This window comes from Daphnia pulicaria, chromosome 6 (assembly GCF_021234035.1).
Source record: "Daphnia pulicaria isolate SC F1-1A chromosome 6, SC_F0-13Bv2, whole genome shotgun sequence".
In the NCBI taxonomy this organism is placed as follows: domain Eukaryota; kingdom Metazoa; phylum Arthropoda; class Branchiopoda; order Diplostraca; family Daphniidae; genus Daphnia; species Daphnia pulicaria.
In genome coordinates this window covers 3,094,812-3,112,250 of record NC_060918.1, presented here as the reverse complement: position 1 = coordinate 3,112,250, position 17,439 = coordinate 3,094,812, and the positions used below count along the sequence as shown (strand labels likewise).

The 17,439-nt window shown below is 41.3% G+C and overlaps 4 protein-coding genes and 1 non-coding gene across 6 annotated transcripts; 1 reads left to right on the top strand and 4 right to left on the bottom strand.

The window, feature by feature from the left end:
• Positions 1 to 1,310: 1,310 nt before the first annotated feature.
• Positions 1,311 to 5,585, bottom strand: LOC124344483 (regulation of nuclear pre-mRNA domain-containing protein 2-like). Its single transcript, XM_046798031.1, has 7 exons — positions 5,104 to 5,585; positions 4,846 to 5,002; positions 4,697 to 4,783; positions 4,417 to 4,635; positions 4,034 to 4,315; positions 3,553 to 3,965; positions 1,311 to 3,447 (listed from the first exon to the last, which is right to left on the bottom strand). Exons 1-7 carry the CDS (start codon positions 5,394 to 5,396, stop codon positions 2,802 to 2,804), a joined length of 2,097 nt encoding a protein of 698 aa, XP_046653987.1. The 5' UTR covers positions 5,397 to 5,585; the 3' UTR covers positions 1,311 to 2,801.
• On the top strand, positions 5,580 to 7,117 carry LOC124344484 (CDAN1-interacting nuclease 1-like). Of its 2 annotated transcripts, XM_046798033.1 has the most exons (8): positions 5,631 to 5,769; positions 5,837 to 5,947; positions 6,022 to 6,152; positions 6,209 to 6,291; positions 6,362 to 6,411; positions 6,482 to 6,615; positions 6,697 to 6,802; positions 6,895 to 7,117. In XM_046798033.1, exons 1-8 carry the CDS (start codon positions 5,666 to 5,668, stop codon positions 7,022 to 7,024), a joined length of 849 nt encoding a protein of 282 aa, XP_046653989.1. In that variant the 5' UTR covers positions 5,631 to 5,665; the 3' UTR covers positions 7,025 to 7,117. The 2 variants fall into 2 exon arrangements, with proteins under 2 accessions (XP_046653988.1, XP_046653989.1); XM_046798032.1 differs by having other exon boundaries at positions 5,580 to 5,769; positions 6,482 to 6,802.
• Positions 7,118 to 7,390: 273 nt separating this feature from the next.
• Positions 7,391 to 13,158, bottom strand: LOC124344383 (nuclear pore complex protein Nup214-like). The gene is made up of 10 exons (XM_046797924.1): positions 12,973 to 13,158; positions 12,569 to 12,907; positions 12,321 to 12,511; positions 11,954 to 12,262; positions 10,694 to 11,897; positions 10,500 to 10,627; positions 8,122 to 10,445; positions 7,814 to 8,062; positions 7,604 to 7,757; positions 7,391 to 7,522 (listed from the first exon to the last, which is right to left on the bottom strand). The coding sequence occupies exons 1-10, from the start codon at positions 13,003 to 13,005 to the stop codon at positions 7,495 to 7,497; spliced, it is 4,959 nt and encodes a 1,652-aa protein (XP_046653880.1). The 5' UTR covers positions 13,006 to 13,158; the 3' UTR covers positions 7,391 to 7,494.
• A 1,769-nt stretch (positions 13,159 to 14,927) lies between these two features.
• Positions 14,928 to 15,047, bottom strand: Trnal-caa. The gene is made up of 2 exons: positions 15,010 to 15,047; positions 14,928 to 14,973 (listed from the first exon to the last, which is right to left on the bottom strand). It is a non-coding gene; the product is annotated as a tRNA-Leu (tRNA).
• A 430-nt stretch (positions 15,048 to 15,477) lies between these two features.
• Positions 15,478 to 17,183, bottom strand: LOC124344624 (cell wall protein IFF6-like). Its single transcript, XM_046798230.1, has one exon. It carries the CDS (start codon positions 16,984 to 16,986, stop codon positions 16,438 to 16,440), a length of 549 nt encoding a protein of 182 aa, XP_046654186.1. The 5' UTR covers positions 16,987 to 17,183; the 3' UTR covers positions 15,478 to 16,437.
• Positions 17,184 to 17,439: the final 256 nt, after the last annotated feature.

The following is a 17,439-nucleotide window of genomic DNA, read 5'->3' as shown; positions in this document are numbered from 1 at the left end:
AATGTATAAGTTACATATGCACACAACTGTATACATTTATTTTTCAAAGGGGACGCATTCGCTTCATTTTAACTTTTATCTCTTTTGTTTTTATTAATTATTTCATTCCCGGTGTGATGTTTCACAGGAAAAAATTCAGTCATACGCAAACCTTTCTGCATATTGCAAACCTTTCTTTAAAACAGCCTTTTGCGGTTTTCCCTTAAGAAGCACAACAACTTAAGTGGCGAGCCGTCGCTAAATTCACCAGCAGTAATAAGACAAACTCTGAGGAACGGAATTTCCTTATCGCTTCATTCTTTGAAAGAAACCAAAGTTGAATAGGCCTACATTTTATTTAAGTGAAATTTAAACCCAAACTTCCGAGTCTCGTACACTCTGGCTAAGAAGTTGTCAACCCTTCAGCGAAAAGTAAGCTCTTAGCAAAATTTATTATTTCGATAGTCTCCGTTTGGGGCGTTGGGGCCGTTGGCTTACAAAATTGAGCTGCTACTACACGGCCTCCCCCGGTACTCCGGTATATATATACGTATATACTTGTCAGGAAATGAACGCTACGCGGATCCCAAAAAAGGAAAATGTAAGCTTTTTTGGGTCGATGGATCGATATATGTCTATTTGACTTTGATCTGCGCCCTTCAAGCGCTCGCCATCGACGTCTTGTCGTCACGTTGCCAGCGTCACCGTTTTCAGTCTGTCGATGGCCTTCTGCGTTGTCAACGCGTGAATTCCAAAGACTCTCTCCAAAACGTGAGAAAACGTTATGACGACTAGAAGGACGAATCACGCTTGTTTGAGATTGACACCGATCCACAAACCGACAACGATCACCGAAATACAAAATGGAAGGGCGTCAAAGTCGCATATACTCGCTAACGATAAGTAGAGAAACCCAATACTTAATGCAGTTGACTGAAAAATGCAAACAACTGAAATGATACATTTGCACACGCGTGTGAACCCTCAACACATCAGGTTGAGGTTTATATGTACCTCTCGTATACATGTATCATCTTGTTTAGATATACATGTGTGTGGTTGGCAAATAATATTAAGTAAGCATAAGTTTTTTTTTAAGTTTTAAGTTTCTGACATCTGACAGTAACTTTTTGATGAAATTCTTTTTCGCAACAGTCAAATGTCAAGTGAATTGTTTGGAATGTAATAGACCGCCGTTTTTTTTTGGTTTCTGTACGTTACCGATTCATAAAAAATGCATGAATTTTTCGTCGAAAAATAAGTTTGTTTTTGCAATTCGTGAAAAATTCTGTTCCAAGAGATACAACACATTTTTGTTACAAGGAAGGCATAAACAAAAATTTGTCATTTTTATTCACTTTCCATAATAGGCATGAAAAATGTATCACAGATTATATGGCACTCAATAATAACGTGGGTATAAAAATACATTGTCGGAAGATAGCAGATTGAACTTTTTCACATTCCTGAGAGATCGGCAAAACGTGAGTGTACCCAACCGAAACCCAGGAAAGATGTCAGGTCCCGTAATGAAAGGCATCCTTACTTTATTGTTCGCTTTATCACACAATTGGGGAACTTTGAGAACAAAACTTTGGTCTACAGTCGAAAATAACTATGCATAACATATCACCCTTTAGTTTGGATTAAAAAACTTTAAACGAAGCGTGACTTGGGAGATCAAATGTTTGGAGATTTCGAGATAGCTAAAGTTTACAAATACCGTAGAAGCAATACGTGGAGATTCGCAGGCTCGTTCTTACTACTTCGTTTCCTTATCTTAAGAAGCAACACATAATATTTAAAGAAGATTAAAAAACTATTGTACGAATCGTTCCATATTGGCAGTTAGCGCGATTCATCAACACATTATTTATTTGAATAACGGGGAAAATAACAACGCGCTTTCACTTGTATCTTAGAATCAAAATTGGCCAATCAAAAACAAGAACGCAAAAAATAAAAAAATCGGAACTCAATAACGTATTGCACTTGAATTTGACGCGATACGAAAAATCACTATGCAATACCATTATGTGTTAAAATCATCTGTTCCGCTACGGTGTTTGAATAAAAGTAATTTACATGAAAAAAAAAAAAAAATCAAGTAAAAAATTACCAGAAACGTAGCCGGCGGTCTTTCAGGAATAGACGATTGATTCGAATACGTTGCGCTCTGTTTACTTTGGCTGTGCAATTTTCACGTAGCACTAAATTTTTGTTGTGAAAATAATAATAATCAAAATGAAATCGTTCACACCCCAAGGTGGTGCAGACCAACCGTTGGGTAAACGAGAAATACATTGCCGAGCAGCTCTGATCAATGATCCAAGTACTCAAAGTGTTTGTCAACCAGCCGGTGTAATTTGACCATACTTCCCTTCCGGAGGGATTTACTCTCTCTCTCTCTCTCTCTCTACTCTGGCAGCTTAAAGAACCGTTTTACAACCTCATAGTATCTGGTTGTCATCTCATTTTGTTTTGTTTAAGGTAAATCAATCTAGTTTACGTGACTATTTAAAGATAGGATTAGTTCTGTCACATACACAACACACACAGGAGGCAAGCGAATGAGGATATATGCCGCCATGTGGCCAAACAATAAGAATTCTTCTCATGATGCCAGAAGCCAATTCACTTGTTTAAGATAAATGACACAAAACAATGCGAGGGAAAAAAAAGGAAGAAAAATTAACAATCTAGTCAGGAAGAGATCCGAAATTCACCGACGACCGGGTCCTGATGATGTGCTTGTTTATAAAATTGAAGAGTCATGATAACCAGTAGCGTTATTAGACACACATTTTCGATGCCAACAGCCGCTACCACCGTGATCCACGCGGATATGATGGGCGGGAAAAACGTGCAGGGCTGAACCCACGAATCGAAGGGCTTAAAGTTGACGTTGCTGAGCTGTTGATGCTTCGGGCTCGTGGCGATTGTTGATCAAACGGGTGACGAGTGGCGCTACTATCCAATCCTGCAGTTGTATATGGGGGTCGATCCGGGTACAACACAGTCGCCATTAGGCTAGGTACTTTTGAAGGAGGATCTGGTATAACAGGTGGGGCCTCGCTACGGGATTGCTCACTGCCAACAAAAGTAGTTTTTGATGTCGGCGTTACCCGGGAGTGGTGATTCGAATAAGGATGGTGAGAGTCGATGAGGCTCTTTATCTTTGTCCCTCCAGCCGGCGCTCCTCCCGACACTTGACCATCCCGCGACAAAAAGTTGCCTTGGTCATGATCGAAAGAATCCAAAAGATTTAAAACTTGCTCATTCAAATCGGCTGGTTTACGCTCCCTTGCTTCTTGTGCCTTTAGAACGTCTTTGAGCCAGCTTGAAATCTCCTCTTCCCCGATAGAAGGTTCGATACTACTATGGGGATCAGAAGTCGGTGGCGAATACTTATCCGGGCCACTTGTTAGCGAAATAAGATTGCGATGATCGATCGGCCGCTGGCCACTTCTAAATTAAATAACAACAATAATAAAAAAATATGTTAAAGGAAGGTAATTAGGTAGGCAACAAATTTAAGCCATTTATAAATCATGATTAAGGGATGATTATAACCTGAGATCAACGTCTTGAGATGGAAAGTATGTTGACGTATGATGACTATTGATTTTGCTGGTTCCGTTGTTGCTAACTGATTCTTCCATACCCCAAGAAGGTATTCGCGAAGGTAGAGGGTGGTGGACCGGGCTGTTTTTCGACCAGGGTTTTGGACCGAGTAGAGAAATCGGTGGCGGAGGAGGCGGTTCTGGTCGTGGTAGATCCTGAAATACGGGAGGCGGCATTAAGGGGGGTGGAGGAGGCGGCGGTGGCGGCGGAACCAATAATGATGCAAGGTTGCCAAAAGGGCTGTTGACTGCTGGATAAAATGGATAGGTATCAACAGAAGGTGGCAAGACAGGCTTGCTTGGTAGGCAGGCTTGCACGTTGGGAGTATCCGATTTGACCGGACTTGCCGACAAAAACGATCCCTAATTCAAAATATGGTCATTATAACAGTTTTTTTTTAATTTCTTGTTGATAAGATATTGTTACTTACACCAAGACCCTGAGGACCTGCTGCCAGGAAGGAAGTGATCCTAGAATCGAGATCCATGCCTTGCATAACTTCTTGTTGTTTACGTGAACTTTCACCAGTTCTTCTAGGTTGAACAAATGCATCAGGAAGCTCCAAGTCAGACACTGTCGATGATGTAGGCGACGGAGCATCGATATTTGCCATATGAGCCTGCTTTGTTTCACTTGTTTTGGGGAGACTTTGCATCATTTCCTCGAGCTTACGCTTAACACCCTTTATTCTACTTCCAAATTGCTTGTAAGCCTATAAAACATTAGTGCAAAGAAGAAATATACATATTAAAAAACTTTCAATTGAAAACCACAGAGGACAATAAAAAACAAAAAAACAAGTTGAGATGTTACCGTGCAAACAACTTTGAACTCTCCTCGCTGTGCTTCGTAAAAAAGATCTGCTTGTTCCAGAAAACTTATGAGGGATGCTCTCTCCCGCGTTTCAACTTCTAGGGCTTTAACGTACTCTTCCATTCTTCCGACACTGGTATCGAACTCATTGAAAAAATCATCGGTTTTACGACGCTCTTTAACACAAGCTCGAAGTACTTCAACCTCAGTTATCTTGACCTAATAAGAACTTTTCTTTGCAAAACCATTTTTAAAACAACATTGCAATAATTCTATAAACCTTAGATTCAGTCAATGTCCGCTGCTTCAGGTCAGTATCCTCTTCCAAAGTCCTACACTGGTGGATCTTGTCAATCAGATGGCTGGACTGAAAGAATAAAATACACAAATAATTAAATTGTGTTCATTCAAAAGTATTAAGATTATTACTTCAAAATCAGAACTTTGCTTCACAGTAGGTTTTGTTTCAGTTTTCATAGGAGAATCCAATAACATTGATAGCTCATCCACAAAAGAGTTACTGTAGACATCTCTTTCTTCCCAAATTTTGAAAATACGTAACACACGAGTTCGTACTTTCTCCTCTCTGAATGTAAACAAAATAAATAAAAAATTGCAAAAATAACATAATGATCAATGAAATACTAATTGCACAATAACACATCTATTATTAATTTTCAAAAATACCTTGCATATGGAGTAGCTTCTTTCAGTGCAAATTCCCAAGCTGAAACAAGGTCTAACAAGTTCTTCTTTTTGCTGTGCTGGATGACATCATTGGCGAGGTAAAACAATGTAAGACATTGTTCAGGTTTACTCTTTTTTATTGCTTTTAGCCAACATTTGATGATGTGGTTCAAATCTGATTTATGATTAAGACACCATGTAGAGAGGCCTTGAATGCTTTCTTGAGTATCCTTGAGATTGTTTAATTTTTTCTCGAAATGCGAATCGCTGAAGTGAGTTCCGTTTCTAGCCATTTTTCTACTTAGGAAACGCTCTGATTATTAAAAACATTTCACAAGGAAACAACGTCTATGGTGCAAATTTCCTTCTTCAAACAAAACAATGGATTTTTCTTCAAATTTGCTTCAGTTGTACTTTTACCACATCAAATTCACTTCACTAGTATTATTGTCACTATGCTATTGTCGTCCATTGAAACACAAAAAACTGCAACGATGAATGAGGTAGAATGCAACGCTGCCAAATATAACTAACATAGGGCATATGGGGAAAATATTTAAAAATGGCGCGAGTCATAAGCAAAACAACATACAGTTCTCTATTAGATTCTGTGTATAAATTACCATACAGAAATAGAGTTCAAACCCTGCAAAAGCTTTTTCCGCAGTGAGTAGTTTATACAATTGAAGTAAGTCATTAACCGAAATGAATTGAAATTGAAATTGAAATGCAGGCTCTCAGTCGATACGTTGAAGTGTGTTGTCGCACAAGAATGCCAGAGACGAATGAAGGGCTCACATGGAAGATTAACTACTTCAGAAGCAGTTGAAGTTTTGTACAAAAGGTAATTTAAAAATAAATATTTGTTGGTCTTTACACATTTGTCAAATAACTGATCCTGCAAATCTTTTTCATTAGATATACAAACTCAATTTCAATGAGTGAAGAACCAGGGATACTCATAAGATTGTCAGATGAAAACGGGTTAACTCCAGCCCTGCTTGCACGATCCATTATAGAAAGGCACTATCAGAAAAGTGACAAGACAAGTAGGATTGTTTTTTTTACAATATGTTCTCCAGGAATAATATTTTCCTTCATCCAGAACCAGCAAAGCTGTTGGTTTCAACATTAATGAAGAATACTGCATTGATTGATGATAGAGACCTGGCATTTGAGACATATCTTGTAACTTTTCATATATAATTTAAATCAACTCTTTTTTATATCTAATGAACACATTTATTGATATGTGTAGTGCTTGCTTGAAGATGATGAATATGGGCCAATAGCAGAAGCTACCAAACAGTATATAATTTTTCATTATCTTAATAACAGTTGAGATTAACCTCTCTAATTTTTAATCCTTTTTGCGTAGGTCTGTAGGATATGAATACGAAATCCGACTTCGAATGGAATTGGAAAAGTGTCGGGTATCATTTCTTCATGAAGAACATCTAAGAGTGAAGGGATATGACAAAACACCTGACATTAAATTAGAAATCCCTGTAGGTATGTATCTCACAAACATTAAAGATTTGTATGTAAATTATTATTGCCATCTACATCACATGTTTTTAAAATTCTGTATAGCTGTTGATGGGCAAGTGATAAACTGGATCGAAAGTAAAGCTCTTTTCGGAGACGAAGAAGTTCATCGTGGATATTTAAAAGATCAACTCTATAGCTACTGGAACAGGTATGTTTTTGGGAACACATTATAGCTACTTATTCACACCAAAATAACATTATAATTGAAGAATAATTTTACCTTGATTTATAAATGCGTAGATTTGGACCGGGCCTAGTTATCTATTGGTTTGGATATGTAGAAGATTTAGAGAAAATTCACCAGAACCGAATCATTCTTATAAGAGATGCTCTTCCTATGAACATGATTTTTATGGAACAAAATTCATAAGTACTTATTAAAATCTTGATTTGAAGATGAGTTTTCTTAACAATGGTTTAGAAAAGCGCAAGTTAAAAAATACACTGGAAATATTTTAAATACCGATAAGTTTGTTTTTATCCTTAATCGTTCCTGATACGAAGGCATCAACAAAGCGAGTTACCGAAAGGTAAATTACAAATATCAATAATAAATGGAAAACAGTTATGAAATCCTGCAATAAAATAGTGGGCCTTGCAGAAGTGCAACGACGAAATGAGAGTATTTGCGTAAGCTATATGAATGACTTTTGTTTGAAGGACATTTAAGATAAAAGTGAAGAAAGTACTTTTAGAAATATTTCATCTTAAACTATTCAATGCCCAAAACAGCATGTTTACAAAGGACGCGTGTATTTTCCATTTCCAAAATTTCAATGGCAATCTAAAAGAAAACTATAAGTGTAAATTTGGCCAGAATAGAGGAAGCTTTCAACGAATTTAACGCCACGACGAAAAAGAACTTCCCCTAAAAAAAAAAGTTGTAGATTCAAGTTTAAGCACTTCAATAGAATTTGAAGACTATGCACAAATTATTGTTCCGACTTACCCTCCAAATGATGGTGGATTGCTTGCTGGAAAAGCTGCACCTCCAAAGGCTGGTTGGGCATTACCGCTACTTGCCAAAGTTTCAAAAGATGGTCCAGAGTTTGCAAGTACTCCAAATGTAGGGACGTTACTGGAAGCAGCAAAGGCACCAAATCCTTTCAAGAAACATTATGAATAAAAGAAAATGGATGAATAGAAATATTATTGTTACCCGCTTCTGGTTTTGGCGCAACATTGCTGTTAACGGGAGAACCAAATGTTGCTCCACCACCAAAGGTAGGTTTGCTTCCGAATAGCGGGGAACCACCGAAGGTCGCAGCTCCTCCGAATGCGGGTTGGGCTTGTCCAAAGCCTCCAAAACTTGGCGGTGAAGTACTGCCAAACGAAGAAGCTGGAGCAGCAGCAGTAGGTTGAACACCAAAAGAAGATGGCGCAGAAGTCGCTCCGAACGTTCCTTGACCTTAAATTAGCTTAATCGTAAGAAGATGAAAAAATAAACACACATAAATGTTAAATTACCAGATGGAGTGCCACCACCAAATACAGACGATCCGCCGAAAACATTGCGGTTAGCGTTGGCAGAGGTTGGGGTACCACCGAGTCCCATGCTACCAAACAAACCGGCACCAAATCCTTGGTTGGCATTTGGAGCTGAAGAAGTAGGAGCATTCACAGATGTTTGTCCAAATGTAGATACCCCAAACAGCGGTTTGATCGCGGTTGTTGCTGGAGCCGCACCTTGTCCAAAAACGTTCCCTACTAACAATCCACTGGGTGTTCCACCACTTGATTGCCCAAACACGGAGGGCGAACCAAAGGTTGAAGTCGGCTGTACTCCACTAGCCTGAGCTGGTTTGGCAAAGCTTGACTGTCCAAAGACTGAGGTGCTTGATGTAGTCGAAGTTGTTGAAGTAGGCTGGGCAAACCCAATCTGTCCGAAGGAAGATGGGAAAGATCCGGCAGTCGTTACAGACTGACCGAACAAACTTCCAGGGGCTGCTGATGGACGACCAAAAATTGTGGTCGTGGCTGGTGCTGGCGACAAGGCGGAAGGTGTGCTAGTGGGAGCAACTGCCAGTCCAAGAGCGGATTGAGTGACAGGGGCAGCAGTAGTCAATGATACATTCTGGATTGGTTTGCTTTGGCCAAATAAAGTTGCCACGCCTGAATCGGAGGTACTTGTCGCGGGAACTAGAGGTGGTGCTTGGCCAAAGACAGATGTGGCCGCTGGTGTCGTTGTTGGGACAACGGGTGCTGCTGCTTGACCAAAGATTGAGGGACTGGACACACTTGAAGTATTAACTACACCAAAGGCGACGGGTGCTTTATTTGATGGAGTCAAAGAGAACAATGACCCAGCAACAGGAGTGGAAGAAGGTGCTGCAAATCCTGTGGGTGTGGAACTAGTAGTAGCTGAACCGGTTCCAGAGAGATTAAAAGTAAAAGGAGCAGTAGCTCCTGGTACACTGGTACTGGAACTGTTAGGAGTTTCAGCCAAACTGAAAGAGAAATTTGTCGGTGCGACTGACGGTTTAACGGTGGTAGTTGAATCATCAGTGTTGGAAGTGGTCGAAGGCGGCGCTACAATCGGCAAGGGAGTAGCGGCGATAGCAGAGGTTACTGCTGCTACTGAAGGTGTAAGGGAGGTAGAAGAAAACGTAAAACTTGAAGGTGTTACTGCAGCCGGCGTCACGGTTGTTGTTGTAATGGAAGCCGGAGCTGTAGATCCAGAGAGAGATGAAAGCTCTTTGAAAGAAAAACTTGTTTTTAAAGTCGGGGCTGGCTCTGCCGGTTTCGATGCCACCAGCGACGGAGTTGAAGCGGAGGCTGATAAAGCTGGTGGAGCAGAGAAGCCAAACGAAGAAGTAGAAACAACCTTAGTTGTCTGCGGCAAAACTGACGTAGCCGGTATTGCGGCACTGGTAACCGGCGTTCCTGAAGTTGAGAATGGTGATGTAACTTCGGCTGTTGGTTTAGATGATGCAGCCGCAATAGTCGTAGAAGGGGATGCAGCAGCGCCAAATGCGGAACCAAAGGAAGATTTCCCGAACAAACTGGTCGATCCTAATCCGAGTGAGTTTAGGTCTTTCTTGGGAGCACCAAACGAAAGGTGTTGAAGAATAGGTGTTGACGTGGGCACTGAAGAGAAAGAAGGTTTGGGCTCGTAAGGTGGTGGAAGCGAAGTAGGCAAAGAAACGACTGGTTTAAAATCGGCCATTTTAGACACCGGCTTTGTATCTTCCACGGTAGTTACGGGAGCGCGCGAGGGTAAACTCAAACTGCTCATCATCAGCTGATTGCCGAGAGATTTGGCCTTTTGGTCCAAGTTAACTGGTGAAGACGGCGGAGTAACATCTTCGACCTCGGAGGGCGGACGTGGAGTAGGTTTGGCAAAATCCACTCGAGACGATGCCATAGAGACCTTAGCATTGAATCCATGATCGGGTAACCCCATTTTAGGCATAGGCAGGTCTGATTTAATCTCCTGTGGTGTCGAATAGCTTACACTTTTGACAGTGGGCAATATGGTCTTGGAAGGAGCTTGTGAAATCTTAGGACTAACTGAAGAAGTATCTTTCTTATCTTCACCGTGAATAAAACCGGTGAGATTTGACAGCAAGCGTGATTCTGCAACTGATTCTGGGCGAACGGCTCGAATCCGAGCTACCGGTCTATGCGCTAATACACTCCTTAACATTGCTTGTTTATCAGGTGATACTTGTGGGATCACAGGATGGTGTGATTGAGTTTCCCCTTCTCCTCTTATACTTGACGACAAAAGAGAATCAGCCAGAACAGCCAGTTCAGACTCCCATTTTCTTGACTCATCACCACTCTTTGGTCTACAAAACACACAATTAATTCAATAATTAAGTGAATTTATGAATGGCAAATACCTTAAAGCTTCGAAGGCAGCACCGGCGAGTTTCAGTTGCTGTTCTTTGCTCTGAACCATAATTCGTTCAACACGAGATTTTAACTGTGAAATTACTTTCGTATTGTTTCTAATTGCTTCATAAATAACCTGAGATGAAATAAATCATAGGATGCTGAATATTTTAGAGTAATAATAATAATAAAACAAGCTTACCTGAGTTATGGGGATTTCAATTTTGCGGGTGTCTCTAGTACGGTCTCTGCTAATCGAATCTAGGCTTCGTGAAGCTTCTACAAGCTGCTGTTCTATGTGAACGTGCAAGCGCTCAATGCCGTCCATTTTTCTGCGATTGCCTGGATCTAGAGGCCGTAACTTGAGCAAATGACAGAAATGAGAATTTTTGCGACGAGCACGTCGAACACGGGCATCTTCCAAAAGGGCGGCAACTTCGACCAAATCAGTGCACAAGCCTCGAACTTCTTCGTCTTGCACTTTGGTAGTATCGACCAGGTCCACACCAAACTCAGCCAGATCGGATGTCATCTTTAACAATCGTTCTTTCTCCTCATCACTCGCGATCGTAACTTTCAAAGTCAACGAACGAGCTTTGAATTCCTTCAAGTCTTGAACGAATTTGGCCACTTCGTCACGTAATATTGCAGCGGCAGCGCCCATGGATGAATGGATGTTAGATTCATCTGCGATTGGAGTTTGACTTGTTAGTTTGACAGTAAGTGGAGTAGCTTTCGGGACAACCGGAACCGCTTCTATCTTCACAGCTGGTACAACAGGTGCAGGTGCCACTTTCGTCACTGAAGGTAAGGCAGGTTGAAGTTGGGGTTTGTTGCCCAAAAACGAGTCCGAAATAGGCGGATTTGAAGGTGGTTTCGTTGTAACTGGGACTGCTAAGAAAGGAGCATCCGCAAATGCAGCAAATCGTTCTCCAAGATTTGTTCTAGGAAATGCAATTTTACCAGCAGCAGGTAATGGAGTGGAAGCTGCTAATGGAGCCGCCTTGAGACCAATTCCACTAAGCGCTGGTCTCTCACCGGTGACCGACAATTCTTGAGGAGCCTGATTGAATTTGGCAGCACCGTTCTTTAGATTGATAACATGAAACGGGCAAAGCAGACCATGAGTGCTGAGTATGAAAAGAATGGGTGCGGGCGGTAAAGTTTGATTGTCATCCCAACTGATTGGAATTTGGCTAGTGGTATCGATGGCCATTCCCAACGGGTTAGTCTCAGCATTCTCATTTAATGGTAGTTCAGCTCGCCATTCACCTTCTAGTGCCCATTGCCTCCATTCAGGGTGATCAGCATCTCCAGCTCCTGTTTGAGCTAGCACGGCAACTTCTATTGCGTTAGCTGAACAAGCCAATAACACATTCCATTGGGATAAACTCAATGTTAGATAACTAAAAAAGAAACAAAATTCATTATATTGATATTAAAATGCAAAAAATTCGTATACCTGTGTGGTCTTTCAGACGGACTTCCGTAGCAAACATCGTCATAATCTATGAAAGTTGTTGCCCCCGATTTTTGTACGTTGACTATGTAGAGGTGGGGACGAGAATTGGGTTCATTTTGATCAACAAACGTGACAAGGAACTGAGATGTGGAAAGCCACTGAAGTCCACAAACCATTGGCTGAGTCATATGGACATCGCTACCACTAAACGCTATAGTCTTGGCTTCCTTTAAATCAGGCTTATACTGAACTAGTTTACTAGGCCTGGCCACAACTAGCTGTTTTCCTTTGGGACTCCAACAGACTGACCTAATAATTCAATAAAATTAAGAAAATAACATACATACAAAATAGGATATTCACATACTGGGCTCCTGTACTTGATGGAAGGCTATTTATAGTGAATTGAGTGTTGTTGATCTCCACTGCAACTAAAGAGCCATCACTAAGACAGACAGCTACTAGAGTTGGTATAACAGGGTTCCACGCACAATCTTTCACAGTAACTCCATCAGTAGACGAAAGCCTGACTTCCTGGAAGGGATTCCATTCACCTGACTGAATAAGATTTTAAAACTGTTTCAATCACACAAAATGAAATTCCTTAAATCATACCTGTCTTGCAAATCCACGAACATCATACATCCAACCTACTGAGCTTCCAGATTTTTGAAGGCACACCATTAAGGTAAGATTATCAGAACTCAGTGTTACAAAACTAGGTTTGTTGGGTAAAAGAATTTCCTTGATGGGAAATGATGATATTTCTGATTTTTTTGATGTTGTATTGTCAATTTGTATAAGATCTGAAACTTTGATGACAACAAGTTTGTCAGGTGTCCCAACAAAGATCAGACCAAACAAATTAGAAGTAGCCAGCAATGATGTGGTGTCCTGTACATCATATTCCTTTTTAGTGACTCTAAACTTACACAGCTGTTTCATTTTGAAGTCCTGTTGTTACAAGTTAGATTGGTTGAATTGAAAGAAAACAATAAAAAAATGTATTTTAAAATTACCAAGACTTCAACAGGATCAGGAACGTTTGCCATTATCAGTTTCAATAATCAATGTAATATTCGGATAGAAAATCACACCGCACTTTCAACCTTATTTTGTTGCAAAACCAAAGCCGGTCGAAATTTTATGAAATGTCTAACTGTTTGAGAGCCTCACTGCCTGTCTGCTTGTGACAAGTGAACGCCATCTATCAAAGCAATTTGAATTTTTTTAATTTGTAATAACTCGCGGTTCTTTTTTTGGAAAGGGTAGGGGCTGGGGGGTAGTGTTTCCAATTCTGATCACTTTTGGGGGCTATAGTGGAGTTAAGATATTCAAAAGGGTAGGCTTACGTGATACGTCAACCAAATTGCAAGATACAATATTTTCATGAACTTGGTTCATTGAAAACCCTGTTCAAAACGATTAAACAATAAACATTCGATCAAACGAATCATATTCGAGGAATTAAATTTACAAATAGGGACTATATAATATACGATAAATCTGACCGTGGTGCACGGTCTCTTTATACGGCAAATAGTCTCTCTTTGAACTAATTAACAAACAAAATTAACTTAACTTAACTTCTAAATAACTTAACATCTATAAGTAAGATAAACTGGCACCTTATCTATTCTACACATTCTGGTCGGTCTGCTCAAATCTGGCTCGATTGGACATTATTATTTTTCAAGAGATTCAATTGGATGATAATTCATGTAACCTTAGTCTAGCATAATTAGACAAAGAACTCTAATTTTTCTAGAAAATTGTTATAACCACAGTGAAGTAACCAAAAAAGAGCGGTATTCTTGTTAAATTTCTGTACTGTTCCCTCTCTAACCTTTGTCCAAAAATCTCCAATTTCTCTATGTCCATTTCTTATTCTACCCCAATCCTTACCTTTTTCCCCTTTTCCATTAGAAAAATTGGAAAATTTTGAAAAACTGGAAATATTACAAGATAATACCCCACTTTTTACCACATTTTCTTTCCTTACTCCCTCATTTTTTACGTCGAAAACGTTGTCAGATTTCACTATCGATGTCCGCGCGAAATTTGAATATGGCTAGTTTTGCGTTGCCTGAAGATCTTGCATGGAAACTGGGACAGCCGCTAGGGGTTCTACACAGGATACTCGTAAGAACCACCTAGCGGCTGTCCAAGTTTCCATGCAGGATACTAGCCTACTTGCGCTAGTTTTGCTACTGACTCTTTCTTGGTTTTTACCCCTGATCCGCCCCTTTTTCCAGTTTTTCTAATAGAAAAATTGCAAATGTTCCGTGGGTTTTCCAAATATCTCCCCTTTCCTTATTTAAATTTACCTTTCCTAACTTTCCTGCCATTTCTCCCAAGTCAAATAATGGCCCTACCCTTTTAACCTTTTTTCAAGTTTTCCTTGGTTTCCAACGTTGGAAACATCCCTCAAAACTATTCAAAAATCCGAGGGGTATTAGAGTTGACAACCCCTTGACAAAGAATATCCAACTAGGACAAACTTTAGATCCGACTCACTTCCTCATCCCAACCTGTTTGTAGTTCATTCATATAGATCCCTTTTCTTTATCAGTCCGCAAAAGATGGAATTATTTTTTTTTAAATTTTCTATTCAAATAAACAATTATTGGTTTAATTTGATCAGATTACAGAAACAGCGACACAGCGACGCCATACGGCCGTAGCGCATAAATTCATTTTTAAGCGACGCAGGGAGAAAAAAGATTACTGCTAGTAAACTCTGACTAATCGTTTATTTAAAACTTTTATTTCTTTATTTGTATCAATTATAGCAAGAAGCCAAGATATGATATTTACTTGGTAGTTCGGGTAAGCCGGAGATATGGATGCGGGATTGTATGCAGGTTTGTATGAGGGGTACGAAAGGATAGGCTGGGCTAAGGTAGGAAGCTGGTTTGTATGCAGCTTGTTTCTCTGTCGTGCAATCCAAAAATATTTCCTTGTGAATAATGATTGTCAGAAGTGGGATTTGAACCCACGCCTTCTATCGAAGACCAGAATTCCTGTTTACCAAGTTTTAGTTTGGCAAGCAACTTCTTGAGTCTGGCGCCTTAGACCGCTCGGCCATCCTGACATGTGTTTTATGATTGATTGGCTAAATATATTACCTTAAGGGGAAGGATGAATGGAAAGGGAAAGCCAGTATGTCAGCAAGTCTTAGAAAAAGGTGGAGTAGTTTAAGTAAGTTTATTATTTTTGTGTAACATATATCCTGACTCTGAAAATGAAACTAATGTAGAAAAACCCGACGAAAACCCGCAGACACCGTTTCAGGAAAAAAAAATTATATGTACAGTACCTACACAAAGTTTGGAAACACGAGACGACATAGTCGTCTACATTTGGACAAAGTTTCAAATTTTTTAAATTAAACGCTGAAATTTGCTTTGCGATAACTCAAACGTGAGTTATCGCGTAAAAAAGGGAGACACTTTGGCCCGTAAGCCGCCGTGTTGGAAGCGCGGAAACACTCGCCGTGTTTCAAAACTTTGTGTAGGTACTGTTGTAACGAGCGAATGCTCGTTAAATGCACTCAGATTTAGAGAGAAGACAAGCAGTTTATTGCAGCCAAAAAAGATGTGCGCTCGTTCACTTGACAACTTGTTCCAACAACGGGCGACGCGAGTCCGTCTGCTTCTCTGGCCACTTATGCGCGCCATCTCGGAGTCGCCCGTAACATGCCCCCCTCCCCCGGATGGGCCAGCGTCCCGCGGCCAGACCGGAGGAAGAACACCGTTTAGGTGCATGCAGTCAATTTCGACTGGCAATTTGGTTAAGGGCCATAAAAACAAGACATAAATTCAAACAAAATACGAAACAATGGGTACAGACCCAATCCAAGGTGGGAATCCAGACATCAACCAAAAATTTAAGGAGAGCGCCCGGTTTAGCTAAGAATGACTCAAGATTTTACGCCCTAACCTTACTTTCCCAAATCATTTTGTCGTACACAAAAGGTAGAACTGATAATTACTTTGCAAACTTCGTTGGGGAAACTGGGGGAGGAGTAGAGACAGCATATCACGCACAAAATGTTATTCATAAGTATTACGTTGAACATAAGGAATAGAGATGCACGTACAACAAAAATATAGCATTTAGGGAACACAACATATAAGCAGGGCCCCGCTTATTTCAGTTACACCAGAGTGGCGTTGATTGGTGTAGAAGGGAAATTCAGTGGGGGTGAGGTGGTGTAGGGGATGGGGCAAAGTGACTTAAGAGGACCTGAACGAAATTATTCGTTGCTGGGCCGCTAGGCGAAAGGCGTTCCTAGCTTCTGCTACAGCGAGCTGCCAGTCTTTTCTTTGGGTGCGGATGGCTTGATGGAGAGATTTAAAGATCTTGCTCTTAGTTTGGACGTGCTTGTGGAATTCGCCATTTCCTGCCAGTAGTTCTTCTACGCCTCCGCTGAAATGGAACAACATTTTGGCCGACAGCCAACTTCGTGCTCCATTGTCTGCCTAGAACTCGACATGGAAAATCCGAATTTTGGTTCTTCCGACGGACTTCGTTTTGGTGTGTACAGAGGAGACGGGGTCTTGGGTGATGAGTGCTGGCCATAGTGGGTAGCCTGGGATATACGCCCAGACTAAATCTCCGAGATCCAGTGGAATCGTTTGGGAAAGCGGGACAGCTTCAGAGGCGCTCCTACCGGGAGCCGGCGGTGACTGGAGGCCGTCCAACGAGCGTCTTGGTTCCGGGCTCGCGTTGTTCCGTGAGGGGAACGATGGAGACGACGAGGACGAATCAGATGACGGAGACGAACGCTGTGGAGACGGTCCGGAAACGCTCGAAACCGAGGGCGAATGGGAAAACGACGATTCCTCGTTAGATGGTGAGTCGCTTGAAACCGAGGGCGAATGGGAAGACGACGATTCCTCGTTAGATGATGAGTCGCTGCCTGACGACGAATGCTCGTCTAACGACTGGGCCGATGAATCCGTCTCCTCTGGGCTTGCTTGGCTGGATGATTCCGTGTCAGTGCCTTGTTTGGTGACGTAGCGGTTCATCTGGGCTACATGGGCATTGCACACTCGCCACCTGGTGGCCGTACGGCGGGATGGAAGGTCTTCCACCTCGTAGGTACTTGGGCCAAGCTTCCGCACGATTTGGAAGGGACCGATGTTGCGCTGGGAAAACTTCTTGCACACCCCCTTTTTCACCTGCTTCCACCGCACCGTCACGAGATCCCTTGGTTGGTTTTCTAGCCCCTCCAAAATTGTCCTGTTTGTCCCCTACCAAAATTGACCTCGAAGAATTGTCGCTGGCGCAACATGCAGACCGAACTTTTAAGACTGCAATCGACAGGCTACAAGGAAGATCCCCGCAAACCAAGACGTTTTCCGACTTAAAAAGCAAGTCCTGTATCGACGGAACAAAAGGAAAAACGGGCATTCATGGCTCCTTTGCGTGTCCAAGTTTTTAAGAGGCCAAGTCGCGAGGGCGTGTCATGTTGATCCGTC